This window comes from Stenella coeruleoalba, assembly GCF_951394435.1.
Source record: "Stenella coeruleoalba genome assembly, chromosome: 19".
NCBI lineage: Eukaryota > Metazoa > Chordata > Mammalia > Artiodactyla > Delphinidae > Stenella > Stenella coeruleoalba.
Window position 1 is genome coordinate 24,425,168 of NC_137165.1, and position 15,552 is coordinate 24,440,719.

At 37.2% G+C, this 15,552-nt stretch overlaps 1 protein-coding gene across 1 annotated transcript in view; it reads right to left on the reverse strand.

Annotated features, from left to right (window-relative positions):
* Positions 1-15,552, reverse strand: part of CA10 (carbonic anhydrase 10) — a gene marked incomplete at its 3' end in the record, with an annotated part of 619,202 nt that overhangs the window by 109,425 nt on the left and 494,225 nt on the right. Inside the window, exon 5 of the mRNA XM_079905707.1 lies at positions 873-1,058. Coding sequence (XP_079761833.1) covers positions 873-1,058 — 186 coding nt within the window. The remainder of the gene's footprint in view (positions 1-872; positions 1,059-15,552) is intronic.

Sequence of the window (15,552 nt, forward strand, 5' to 3'; positions counted from 1 at the left end):
TAAAAACAATGCCACGTTTAAACATGATCTTGATTAAAAATGTTAAAAAGACCAAGCCAATAGTGAAATACATACTTCTGTTATTTGAAGACCTTCTTGACATCAGTTATTGAGGACTCTTAAACAGAAACCTGGTTACAAGATATTTAGCATATAAGGACACCTGACCTTTAGTTGATAACCACCCTCAAGTATAAGGGAGGTAAAAGAGGTCAAATTAACTACACCCTGCTTATCAAGTGTCATATGTCATAGCACACATGATATTTGTTTAAATTGTGGCTCTTGTCCTATAACTGAAGGTGTGGTTTGGCTCACTGATGTGGCCTGAGTTCTGTCTGGGCTGATGATAGACACAGTGACACTCACCATTAATGGCGGCACATTCTGCAGAAACTCAGACTATTTAGTTCCCTGACATTTATTTCGCTATACGTAATAGTTTTGTGCAAATAAGACCCATTCTGCCAGAAAGGAGAATTATGGAATCTATGCAAACATATGTGACATATAGGGGGCTGATTGCATAGATTGCATAGATAGGTGTAAATGAAGATGTACTTGTAAGGTGAGGGTTTAGGGTTGAAATAATGATCTGGCGATATCTTAGGGCATTAGTCACAAGAGAGCTGTCTCTCAATGTCTCAGGAGGAAATATCAAGTTTCACTGTGGTCTTCCCTGGAAAACACTGGAAGCTCATTATAAACTTCTATGTCAACTTGCAAAAGACAGATGGAGAAAGGAAGCACAGACCTTCTTATTTCATAGATACAAGAGCAGTCTTTCCATCTGTCATCACACCTTGGATATAAATAAGCACCAAATCTTATTAATTGGCACTTACCCGTAGTACTTCAATAACCTCACATACCTCCCCAGAGAAGGCTTGTCCGTTGAGGAGGTGCTCTGACCCTTGGCTATCCTCACTACCAAAGTGTAGCCGGACCTCCTCCAGCCGGTGGCTGTATGTCATGGGCCCTCCTGATACGTTGACCAAGTGCTCCTTGTCCAGGCGCAGGGACACATGTCTTCCAGTGTTGTACATGGTCCCACTGACCTGCAAGGCAATGAGCAACAGGTCAAACAAGACTCTCCTCCTTCCATTTCTCACAATTTCTCACTCAACCCAGCATGGTGCTTAGACCAATGCCTTTTGCTTCCTTTTGATAGGAAGACACTAGGCTAATTCCACATGTGGAGTAGGGAGTGACAGCCTCCCCAGAGAGCACTTTTGCCCTACCTGGCATCTATGGTACTTTCTGTGAGTCATAAGCCACATTATCATTTAGGAATCTGAGGTAGGAACTCAAAGGAAACCTCATCAACTGTGACTAATATTTTGGACATTGCACTTATAAAGAATTAACTTGTCTTCTTACCATAAATATTTGGAATGTAAAGATGCTGCAAAAGTTAAAATCTCAGGTGTGAGAAATTGGAGAGAGCAGTTAGTAAGGATGAGATGCTACAAAGGCCAAAAGAGAGACAAGTAAGCTAAAATGAGTGAATAGGAACAAACCTTAGGGGGAGACTGAGGCTTAGGTTTGTAGTCTCAAGCATTCAGTATGGTGTGTCTTGGTTTAGGTCCTTCTCTAACTGCTGCAACCAGACACTGCAAAGAGTCAGAGCTCTGATACTTTCTTGCAGTTTGTGGCCTCAGTGCTAAGCTAAAGAGATTCATATAAGCTTCCCATTTCACAGACTTCCTATTCCATCTTGCTTCAGCCCCTGCCCGCTGAACCTTACTGCTTGGGGTTTCTTTCCCTCCTTTTCTCTTGAACTTGATGCTCAGCTTCATTTTGTTGATTATGACCATAGCACTTCTCAACATTTGATTCTAGAACACTGATTCCTACCTGTGAGTCTATTGTCTTAGTCTTCTGTGTTGACTTAGCTCTAGGAGCAGATTGAAAACTTAAGGGAGACTTTGAATGGGTCTGGATGGAATGCTTCTGGGCTATGGGTTGCTGAGCTACTTGGATTTTCTACCTGCTTACTCTGACTCCTTTGGGCCCAGCCCTAGGGATCCTTTAAGGCAGTGGTCCCCAAAATTTTGGCACCAGGGACAGGTTTCGTGGAAGACAATTTTTCCCACGGACTGGGGGGTGAATGTTTCAGGATGATTCAAGTGCATTACATTTATCATGCAGTTTATTTTTATTATTATTACATTGTAATATATAATGAAATAATTATACAACTAACCATAATGCAGAATCAGTGGGAGTCCTGAGCTTGTTTTCACTTACCACTCACAGATAGGGTTTTGATATGAGTCTGCAAGCAATTGATTTATTATGGTTCCTGTTCAATCAAACCTCTACTAATGACAATCTGTATTTGCAACCACTCCCCAGAGCTAGCATCACTGCCTCAGTTCTACCTCAGATCATCAGGCATTAGATTCTCATAAGGAGTGCACAACCTAGATCCCGCACATGTGCAGTTCACAGTAGGGTTTGCACTCCTATGAGAATCAAATGCAGTGCTGATCTGACAGGAGGCAGAGCTCAGGTAATGTTCAAATACCAAAATACTCCACTGACTCACTATAGCACCATCTTGCTATAAGGTGGAGCCCATGTGCTGCTGTTGGCCATGGTCTGTGCGGGGACATGACCAATGAAACAGTGAAAAACTTATGTAAGATTCTCCAGTCTCTTTCTTCCCCTGCTTCATCAATCAAGGGGCAATGTGGAAAGTTGTAAATGTGGTATAGCTACAAGATGGAGGCTGTGTCAGCCTGAGTCGCTGGCAGATTATATGCAGATTGCAAAAATGGCTAGAATTCTTCCACTCCTTCTAACTACACTACTTACAATGTGACCTTGTAGCTGTTCCCATCAAGATAGGGCCATCTGTTTCTCCACCCCTTGAATCTGTACTGGCCTTGTCACTTGCTTTGGCCAATAGCACGTAGTGGATACAACATGCTTATTCTGAGAGTAGGCCTCTAGAGGACTTGCACGTGTCCTTACTCCTTTTTGGAAACTCGAGACCACCATGCAAACAAGCCTGGGCTAGCCTGCTGGAGGATGATCCAGAGTGAGGAGAACTATCCCAGGAGAAGCCATCCTAGGCTGGCCATTCCACGACTGATCCACCAGTTGACTGTCTTAGTCTGGCCTGGGCCAGAAGAATTTCCCACAGACCATAGCTTCCCATATACTGGGGAGCTAAAAATTTGGTTGTTTTCAGTCCCTAAGCTTTGAGATAGTTTGTTATAGAGCAAAAACTAACTGATATACACTAAGTCAATCATCTTCTCTGTCATGTGACTCTGGAACTATCAACAGAAGCTCTGGACAGTCTTTGTTGAGTAGCTGAACTAGAAAGTCACTTGGGGCTCAGACAGTCAGTCTGCTAATCAGCTGGAAAGTCATACCAGAATAAGAGAAGAAAGCAGCAGATATGCCAAGAGTGACAGAGGAAACCATGCAGAGATAGAATTAGAGAGAATATCAACTTCACCTTCAGAAACCCTTTGTATCTCTTTGTTCCAGTTCCTTCATGAGGCCTGGGCTGTACTTTCTCTGATACTTTACATCTTACAAAGGGATTTATTTTTTCTTAAATTATCTATTCCTTGCAACCAAATGATCCCTATCAAAGACTCTATGTCTGTTCTCCAGTCTCAAATAAATGTATATTCAGTCAGTATGACATAATGAGAGTTTGTTTTCTTTTCTTGTCCCAATTTATGACTTTCTTTGCAGTAAAATGATAGAGATAGATTTGTGTTTGACACTGCATTCATCTTTAAGCAAAATTTATTTTTTCTAATTATTAAGATAATATACAGGTATTATACATGGGTAGGAAGACAGAGAACAGCTCAATGAAATAAAAATTAGCCAAAATTCGACAGTAAACCAATAATCACCACTAATATTTTGGTGTATAACTTTTCACACTCATAACCGTATATATCTATATTTTAATGGGATCATTTTATATGTGTGATAATAAATGCTTTTCACATAAAAGGGTATATGATTTTATATATATATATATTATATATAATAATTTAATATATATAAATTTATATATTTAATATATTATACACAACACACATATATTTAATATATTTGTTACATATTTATACATTAATATATATATAGTAAATATATATTATTTTTAGTCACATGAATATTTCTAGGTTATTAACTGTTCTTTTGCAATATCACTTTGAAATAGCTTCATAATATTCCACTGTAAACATATATGACTTATTATTGAATCTTTACAGCCCTTTCACTTTTTCACTATTGTTAAAAAATATTGCAATGAGATATAGAGAGCAAACTAGTGGTTACCAGTGGGGAGTGGGAAGGAGGGAGGAGCAATTTAGGCGTAGTAGAAAAAAAGGGTTAACATGGGATTATATGAAATCATCTTTGTGAAACTTTTGAAAATTGTAAAGCACTACACAATTTAAAGAATCTTTCACTCAATTAAAAAAATACTGCAATGAACATCCTTATGGATAAACATTTTTACTAGTGCAGATATTTCATTAGGCAAACTCTGGGTCAGACTGTGTACACATTATTACAGTGCTTATTATCTAATGCAAAATCCATTTGCTGTGGAGTGTAGATCCCACAGAGCAGGGCTGGATCTCAAATTCTCTTCAAATTGCATTAATTCAACAAGCAACATCCATGGGCCCCTATAGTATGCAAGGCTGCATAACAGGAGCTGCTTCAAATTCTTATAGGATATGTGCTCTGTTCCAATGAGCAAGTATATCAGGCTTCCCCGTACTTCTAAAAATCCTCTCAATGTGTCTGTCTAATGTTCCTAAGAAAATTGTTGCCCATTGAAGCAAGGCAGGGACCATGTCCTATGCTTGTCTGCATTTCCCCAGTAATTAACACAATGGCACACAGTAGAGAGAAGAATAAAGGACTCTTGAGTCAAAAGATTCCCAGTCTGCCTCTTGGTGACCTTGAGTAGTTCAGTTAATTACTTGAAGCCTCAGTTTTCTTAACTGTAAAATAGAGATAAGACAATTTCCCCTATGAAAATGAGGGATAAAAAACTATAAGGCTTATAGAGAATGAATATGAGAATGATAGAGATAAATCCCTCCTTATCAGTAATTACTTATTGATTCCACTTACATGAAGTCCTAGAGTAGTCAAAATCATAAAGATAGAAAGTAGAATGGTAGCTGCCAGCGGTGGGGTGCAGAGAGGAATGGGAGTTATTGTTTAATGGGCATAGAGTTACAGTTTTGCAAGATGAAAAAAATTCTGGAGATGGACGGTGGTTGTACTTAATACTGCTGAACTGTTTAAGTAAAAATGCTTAAGATGTGTACTTTACACACGTAAAAATTGGAAAAAAATTCCCTCATGAGTTTGCTGTGAGAATTAATAAATTTAATGGTCAAACATTTTCATTCTTTTCCTTCATTTACTTTTGAAAATGGGTGCCTAGCTGACCTTGCAGGACCTGTGTTGATCTTACCCACTTCCCATAGCCCAGTGGAATATAGTGTTGCTTTCTAAAAGTCACAATGAAGAACTTGTACCAACTTCTGCATTGTGATGATTCACTTGTCTCTCATTTTGGATTTTAAAGCTCCAGTTGTGGGAAGCATCCAAGATCATTTTGAAGGCCATGAAGCAAACATGAAACCAGGGTAATCATGAATAAACCAGTGCTTTCTAGTTCTTCCACTCCATACTTCCATACTCCTTCTACTTCCATGGCTCTATCTTCATTCATTCATCTGACTGTGTGCTAGGAGCTGAGGATAGTGTGGTGAGTAAAACCAGGCATGGTCCCTGCCCTCATGGAGCTTACAATCTCCATTATGAAGACAACAGAGTGGGAGAAGGAAGTTATGGGGAATCCATATGAAATTCTACCATTTGCGTATGTGTTCGCACAATTAGAGGCAATACACCTATTCCCCCACCCTTCCCCCAGACATTGAAATAACATTAATTTATATTAATCAAAAAAAGCTGTGTAACCAGGGTATGGTTTGTTGCACTTTAATTTTTTTTAAAAAAGGCTTGACAATATTATGTATGATATCTGATGGTACACCTGCACTGAAGTAATTAACACTGCAGCAGTGTCATTTTACCTGTAATGCTAATTACAGTGTTTCCAATGAACTACTTTGGTGTGCAGCATGTTGGAAAAAGTTGTATTATGTAGACCAGGAAACAGAACTGAATGGAGACGATGAAGCTGCAGGGGATATCCAGGTTGCCTATGGCTGCCTCACACTTGTCCTTTTTGTTTTATTTTAATTCACTACAAAATGAGATGAGAGATACGATGCCCATGTAAGTGGGAGAAGTAAGAGTGGTCTGTGAATGCTCAGTGACTTGTCTAGAATCATACGGCTAGCAGTGGTGGCAAACCAAGGTCTCCTGATTCCAAGTCTAATGATTTTTTTTTTCCCATGGAAAATAATTTTGTTCATTGGTTTTCATTTATTTTAACATCTTTATTGGAGTATAATTGTTTTACAATGGTGTGTCAGTTTCTGTTTAATAACAAAGTGAATCAGCTATACATATACATATATCCTCAAATTTCCTCCCTCTTGCTTCTCCCTCCCACCCTCCCTATCCCACCCCTCTAGGTGGTCACAAAGCACTACCGAGCTGATCTCCCTGTGCTATGCAGTTGTTTCCCATTAGCTATCTATTTTACATTTGGTAGTATATATAAGTCCATGCCACTCTCTCACTTTGTCCCAGCTTACCCATCACCCTCCCCGTGTCTTCAAGTCAATTCTCTATTTATTCCTGTCCTGCCTCTAGGTTCTTCATAACTATTTTTTTTTTCTTTTTAAGATTCCATATATATGTGTTAGGATACAGTATTTGTTTTTCTCTTTCTGACTTACTTGACTCTGTATGACAGATTCTGGGTCTATCCACCTCACTAAAAATAACTCAATTTCATTTCTTTTTATGGCTAAGTAATATTCCATTGTATATATGTGACACATTTTCTTTATCCATTCATCTGTCGATGGACACTTAGGTTGTTTCCATGTCCTGGCTATTGTAAATAGAGCTGCAAAGAACATTTTGCTACGTGACTCTTTTTGAATTATGGTTTTCTCAGGGTATATGCCCAGTAGTGGGATTGCTGGGCCATAAGGTAGTTTTATTTTTAGTTTTTTAAGGAACCATCATACTGTTCTCCAGAGTGGCTGCATCAATTTACATTCCCACCAACAGTGCAAAAAGGTTCCCTCTTCTCCACACCCTCTGAAGCAATTATTGTTTGTAGATTTTTTGATGATGGCCATTCTGACAGGTGAGAGGTGATACCACATTGTAGTTTTCATTTGCATTTCTCAAATGATTAGTGATGTTGAGCAATCTTTCATGTGTTTGTTGGCAATCTTTATATATCTTCTTTAGAGAAATGTCTGTTTAGATCTGCTGCCCATTTTTCGATTGGGTTGTTTGTTTTTTTGATATTGAGCTTTATGAACTGCTTGTACATTTTGGAGATTAATCCTTTGTCCATTGCTTCATTTGCAAATATTTTCTCCCATTCTAAGGGTTGTCTTTTCATCTTGTTTATGATTTCCTTTGCTGTGCAAAAGCTTTTAATTTTCATTAGGTCCCATTTGTTTATTTTTGTTTTTATTTCCATTTCTCTAGGAGGTGGGTCAAAAAGGACATTGCTGTGATTTATGTCATAGAGAGTTCTGCCTATACTTTCCTCTAAGAGTTTGATAGTGTCTGATATTACATTCAGGTCTTTAATCCATTTTGAGTTTATTTTTGTGTATGGTGTTAGGGAATGTTCTAATTTCATTCTTTTACATGTAGCTGTCCAGATTTCCTAGCACCACTTATTGAAGAGGCTGTCTTTTCTCAGCTGTATATTCTTGCCTCCTTTATCAAAAATAAGGGGACCATATGTGCATGGGTTTATGTCTGAGCTTTCTATCCTGTTCCATTGATCTATATTCCTGTTTTTGTGCAAGTACCATACTGTCTTGATTACTGTAGCTTTGTAATATAGTCTGAGGTCAGGGAGCCTGTTTCCTCTGGCTCCATTTTTCTTTCTCAAGATTTCTTTGGCTATTTGGGGTCTTTTATGTTTCCATACAAACTGTGAGATTTTTGTTCTAGTTCTGTGAAAAATGCCAGTGGTATATAGATAGGGATTGCATTGAATTTGTAGATTGCTTTCGATAGTAGAGTCATTTTGACAATGTTGATTCTTCCAATCCAAGAACACAGTATATCTCTCCATCGGTTTGTATCATCTTTAATTTCATTCATCAGTGTCTTATAATTTTCTGCATACAGGTCTTTTGTCTCCTTAGGTAGGTTTATTCCTAGGTATTTTATTCTTTCTGTTGGAATGGTAAATGTGAGTGTTTCCTTAATTTCTCTTTCAGATTTTTCATCATTAGTGTATACAAACGGAAGAGATTTCTATGCATTAATTTTGTATCCTGCTATTTTACCAAATTCATTGATTAGCTCTAGTAGTTTTCTGGTACTATCTTTAGGATTCTCTATGTAGAGTATCATGTCATTTGCAAACAGTGACAGTTTTAATTATTCTTTTCTGATTTGGATTCTTTTATTTCCTATTCTTCTCTGCTTGCTGTGGCTAAAACTTCCAAACTATTGTGAATAATAGCGGTGAGAGTGGGTAACCTTGTCTTGTTCCTTATCTTAGTGGAAATGGTTTCAGTTTTTCACCATGGAGGACGATGTTGGCTGTGGGTTTGTCATATATGGCCTTTATTATGTTGAGGTAAGTTCCCTCGATGCCTACTATCTGGAGGGTTTTTATCATAATTTGGTGTTGAATTTTGTCAAAAGCTTTTTCTTCATCTATTGAGATGATCATATAGTTTTTATCCTTCAATTTGTTAACATGGTGTATCACATTGATTGATTTGCATATATTGAAGTATTCTTGCATTCCTGGGATAAACCCCACTTGATCATGGTGTATGATCCTTTCGGTGTGCTGTTGGATTCTGTTTGCTAGTATTTTGTTGACGATTTTTGCATCTCTGTTCATCAGTGATATTGGCCTGTAGTTTTCTTTCTTTGTTACATCTTTGTCTGGCTTTGGTATCAGGGTGATGGTGGCCTCATAGAATGAGTTTGAGACTGTTCCTCCCTCTGCTATATTTTGGAAGAGTTTGCAAAGGATAGGTGTTAGTTCTTCTCTAAATGTTTGATAGAATTCGCCTGTGAAACCATCTGGTCCTAGACTTTTGTGTGTTGGAAGATTTTTAATCACAGTTCCAATTTCAGTGCTTGGATTGGTCTGTTTATATTTTCTATTTCTTCCTGGTTCAGTCTTGGAATGTTGTGCTTTTCTAAGAAGTTGTCCATTTCTTCCAGGTTGTCCATTTTATTGGCATATAGCTGCTTGTAGTAAACTCTCATGATTCTTTGTATTTCTGCAGTGTCAGTTGTTACTTCTCCTTTTTCATTTCTAATTCTATTGATTTGTGTCTTCTCTCTTTTTTTTCTTGATGAGTCTGGCTAATGGTTTATCAATTTTGTTTATCTTCTCAAAGAACCAGATTTTAGTTTTATTGAGCTTTGTTATTTTCTTTTTCATTTATTTTTGATCTGATCTTTATGATTTCTTTCCTTTTGCTAAATTTGGGGTTTTGCTCTTCTTTGTTTTCTAATTGCTTTAGGTGTAAGGTTAGGTGTTTTATTTTAGATTTTTCTTGTTTCTTGAGGAAGGATTGTATTGCTATAAACTTCCCGCTTAGAACTGCTTTTGCTGCATCTCATAAGTTTTAGGTCATCGTGTATTCAATTGTCATTTGTTTCTAGGTATTTTCTGATTTCCTCTTTGATTTCTTCACTGATCTCTTGGTTATTAAGTAGTGTATTTTTTAGCCTCTATGTATTTTTATTTTTTGCTGATGTTTTCCTGTAATTGATATCTAGTCTCAAAGTATTGTGGTCAGAAAAGACACTTGATACAGTTTCATTTTTTTAAATTTTACCAAGACTTGATTTGTGACCCAAGACATGATCTGTCCTTCAGGATGTTCCATGAGCACTTGAGAAGAAAGCATATTCTGTTGTTTTTGGATGGAATGTCCTATAAATATCAATTAAGTCTACCTTGTTAAATGTATCATTTAAAGATTGTGTTTCCTGGGGTTTCCCTGATGGCGCAGTGGTTGAGAGTCTGCCTGCTGATGCAGGGGACACGGGTTTGTGCCCCGGTCTGGGAATATCCCACATGCCGCGGAGTAGCTGGGCCCATGAGCCATAGCTGCTGAGCCTGCGCGTCCAGATCCTGTGCTCCGCAATGGGAGAGGCCACAAGAGTGAGAGGCCCACATAGTGCAAACAAAACAAAACAAAACAAAACAAAACAAAAACAAAAACAAAACAAACAAAAAAGCTTGTGTTTCCTTATTTATTTTCATTTTGGATGATCTGTCAACTGGTGAACGTGGGGTTTTAAAGTTCCCTACTATGATTTTGTTACTGTAGATTTCCCCTTTTATGGCTGTTAGCATTTGCCTTACGTATTGAGGTGCTCCTATTTTGGGTGCATAAATGTTTATAATTGCTATATTTTCTTCTTGGACTGATCCCTTGATCATTATGTAGTGTCCTTCTTTGTCTCTTGTAACAGTCTTTGTTTTAAAGTCTATTTTGTATGGTATGAGAATTGCTACTCCAGCTATCTCTTGATTTCCATTTCCATGGAATATCTTTTTCTATCCCCTCACTTTCAGTCTGTATGTGTCCCTAGGTCTGAAGTGGGTCTCTTGTAGGCAGCATATATATGGGTCTGGTTTTTCTATCCATTCAGCCAGTCTATGTCTTTTGGTTGGAGCATTTAATCCATTTACATTAAAGTGAATTATCAATATGTATGTTCCTATTACCATTTTCTTAATTGTTTGGGGTTTGTTATTGTAGGTCTTTTCCTTCTCTTGTGTTTCTTGCCTAGAGAAGTTCCTTTAGCATTTGTTGTAAAGCTGGTTTGGTGATGCTGAATTCTCTAAGCTTTTGCTGGTCTATAAAGCTTTTAATTTCTCCATCAAATCTGAATGAGATCCTTGCTGGGTAGAGTAATCTTTGTTGTAGGTTTTTCCCTTTCATCACTTTAAATATGGCCTGCCACTCCCTTCTGGCTTGCAGAGTTTCTGCTGAAAGATCAGCTGTTAACCTTATGGGGATTCCTTTTTGTGCTATTTGTTGTTTTTCCCTTGTTGCTTTTAATATTTTTTCTTTGTATTTAATTTTTGATAGTTTGATTAATCTGTGTCTTGGCCTGTTTCTCCTTGGATTTATCCTATAACAGACATGCATTATTACCAACTGGCTCTCCTTCCATAAGATTGACATTTGGAGAACAATTTTAATATTACTGACTTTTTAAATTATATAATATAGAAAAAATATATATATATATACTATATAATTACATATATCAACTTGTTATGTGTGGTGTCAACACAACTGGTTAGGAGCTGTTTGAACAAGATGTAGTAAAGAAATCAAATGGTATTTGAAGGTAAATTTGATGGTTAATTTTATGTGTTAACTTGTCTCAGCCATGGTGCCTGGATAATTGACCAAACATTATTTTGGATATTTCTGTGAGGGTAGTTTTGAATGAGATAAACGTTTAATTCAGTGGGCTTTGAATAAAGCAGAGTTCCCCTAATAATATGGGTGGGCCTCATTCAGTCAGTTGTAAATCTGAATAGAACAAAAAGAATGGCCTCTCCAGAGCAAGAAGTAATTCTGCAGTAATTGACCTTAGGACCTGAACTACAGTATCAACTGTTTCTTGGATCTTCAGCCTGCCAGCACACCCTACAGATTACGGATGTGCAGCCTCCATAATCAAATGAGCCAATTCCTTAAATAAATCTCTTTCTACATGTATATACTCATTGTATTAATTCTGTGTCTCTGGAAAACCCTGACCAATATAAGTAATCCCAAGCACTCTGGGGAGTTACTAGGCTATCAACTCATATTTGAAGAAAGCATTGTTAGGTAATCGGTTGTGCAATCAAATAATTCCCAGTGGTTAAAAGTACAGGCTTTAGAGTCAGAGACATGTGGGATCAAGCCCTGGCTCCCTCATTCATGGGATGCTTGCCTCAAGCATGTGACAAAAGCTAAAATTAAGAAAATTGAAATTGTATCAAGTATTTTTTCTGACCACAACACTTTGAGACTAGATATCAATTACAGGAAAATATATGTAAAAAATACAAACACATGGAGGCTAAAGAATACACTACTTAATAAACAAGAGATCAGTGAAGAAATCAAAGAGGAAATCAGAAAATTCCTAGAAACAAATAACAATGAAAACACAATGACCTAAAACCTATGGGATGCAGCAAAAGCAGTTTTAAGAGGGAAGTTTATATCAATACAATCCTTCCTCAAGAAACAAGACACATCTAAAATAAAAAGCCTAAACTTACACCTAAAGCAATTAGAGAATGAAGAACAGAAAAAACCCAAAGTTACCAGAAGGAAAGAAATCATAAAGATCACTGCAGAAATAAATGACAAATAAATAAAGGAAAGAATAGCAAATATCAATAAAACTAAAAACCGTTCTTTGAGAAGATAAACAAAATTGAAAAACCATTAGCCAGACTCATCAAGAAAAAAAGGGAGAAGACTCAAATCAATAGAATTAGAAATGAAAAAGGAGAAGGAACAACTGACACTGCAGAAATATAAAGGATGATGAGAGATTACTACAAGCAACTATATGCCAATAAAATGGAAAACTTGGAAGAAATGGACACAGTCTTAGAAAAGCACAACCATCCAAGACTGAACCAGGAAGAAATAGAAAATATAAACAGACCAATCACAAGCACTGAAATTGAAACTGTAATTGAAAATCTTCCAACAAAAAAAGCCCAGGACCAGATGGCTTCACAGGCGAATTCTATCAAACATTTAGAGAAGAGATAACACTTATCCTTCTCAAACTCTTCCAAATATAGCAGAGGGAGGAACACTCCCAAACTCAATCTACGAGGCCACCTCACCCTGATACCAAAACCAAACAAAGATGTAACAAAGAAAGAAAACTACGGGCCAATATCACAGATGCAAAAATCCTCAACAAAATACTAGCAAACAGAATCCAACCTTAAAATGATTATACACAATGATCAAGTGGAATTTATCCCAGGAATCAAAGCATTCTTCAACATATGCAAATCAATCAATGTGATACACCATGTTAACAAATTCAAGGAGAAAAACCATATGATCATCTCAATACGTGCAGAAAAACCTTTTGACAAAATTCAACACCCATTTACGATAAAAACCCTCAAGACAGTAGGCATGGAGGGAAGGTTCCTCAATGTAATAAAGGCCATGTATGACAAACCCACAGCCAACATCGTCCTCAATGGTGAAAAACTGAAACCATTTCCACTAAGATCAGGAACAAGACAAGGTTGCCCACTCTCACCACTATTATTCAACATAGTTTTGGAAGTTTTAGCCACAGCCATCAGAGAAGAAAAAGAAATAAAAGGAATCCAAATCGGAAAAGAAGAAATAAAGCTGTCACTGTTTGCAGATGACATGATACTATACATAGAGAATCCTAAAGATGCTACCAGAAAACTACTAGAGCTAATCAATGAGTTTGGTAAAGTATCAGGATACAAAATTAATGCACAGAAATCTCTTGCATTCCTATATGCTAATGATGAAAAATCTGAAAATGAAATTAAGAAAACACTCCTATTTACCATTGCAACAAAAAGAATAAATTATCTAGGAATAAACCTACCTAAGGAGACAAAAGACCTGTATGCAGAAAATTATAAGACACTGATGAACAAAATTAAAGATGATACAAATAGATGGAGAGATATACTGTGTTCTTGGATTGGAAGAATCAACATTGTGAAAATTACTCTACTACCCAAAGAAATCTACAGTTCAATGTAATCTGTATCAAACTACCAATGGCATTTTTCACAGAACTAGAACAAAAAAAACTCACGATTTTTATGGAAACACACAAGACCCTGAGTAGCCAAAGCAATCTTGAGATAGAAAAATGGAGTTCAAGGAATCAGGGTCCCTGATGTCAGACTATACTACAAAGCTACAGTAATCAAGACAGTATGATACTGGAACAAAAACAGAAATGTAGATCAATGGAACAGGATAGAAAACCCAGACATAAACCCAGGCACTTATGGTCACCTTATCTTTGATAAAGAAGGGAAGAATATACAGTGCAGAGAAGACAGCCTCTTCAATAAGTGGTGCTGGGAAAACTGGACATGTACATGTAAAATAATGAAATTACAACACACCCTAACACCATACACAAAACTAAACTAAAAATAGATTAAAGACCTAAATGTAACGCCAGACACTATCAAACCCTTAGAGGAAAACATAGGCAGAACACTCTATGACATAAATCACAGCAAGATCCTTTCTGACCCACCTCCTAGAGAAATGGAAATAAAAACAAAAATAAACAAATTGCACCAAATGGAACTTAAACGCTTTTGCACAGCAGAGGAAACCATAAACAAGATGAAAAGACAACCCTCCGAATGGGAGAAAATATTTGCAAACGAAGCAATTGACAAAGGATTAATCTCCAAAATTTACAAGCAGCTCATGCAGCTCAATATCAAAAAAACAAACAACTCAATCCAAAAATGGGCAGAAGATCTAAATAGACATTTCTCCAAAGAAGATATATGGATTGCCAACAAACACATGAAAGAATGCTCAACCTCATTAATCATTAGAGAAATGCAAATCAAAACTACAATGAGATATCATCTCACACCGGTCAGAATGGCCATCATCAAAAAATCTACAAACAATAAATGCTGGAGAGGGTGTGGAGAAAAGGGAACACTCTTGTACTGCTGTTGGGAATGTAAATTGATACAGCCACTATGGAGAACCCTATGGATGTTCCTTAAAGAACTAAAAGTAGAACTACCATACGACCCAGTAATCCCACTACTGGGCATATACTCTGAGAAAACCATAATTCAAAAAGAGTCATGTACCAAAATGTTCATTGCAGCTCTATTTACAATAGCCAGGACATGGAAGCAACCTAAGTGTCCAACAACAGATGAAAGGATAAAGAAGATGTGGTACATATATACAATGGAAAATTACTCAGCCATAAAAAGAAACAAAATTGAATTATTTGTAGTGAGGTGGATGGACCTAGAGTCTGTCATACAAAGTGAAATAAGTCAGAAAGAGAAAATAGATACTGTATGCTAACACATATATATGGAATTTAAAAAATGGTCATGTAGAACCTAGGGGCAAGACGGGAATAAAGATGCAGACCTACTAGAGAATGGACTTGAGGATACAGGGAGGGAGAAGTGTAAGCTGGGACAAAGTGAGAGAGTGGCATGGATATATATACACTACCAAACGTAAAATAGATAGCTAGTGGGAAGCAGCCACATAGCACAGGGAGATCAGCTCGGTGCTTTGTGACCACCTAGAGGGGTGAGATAGGGATGGTGGCAGGGAAGAAGATGCCAGAGGG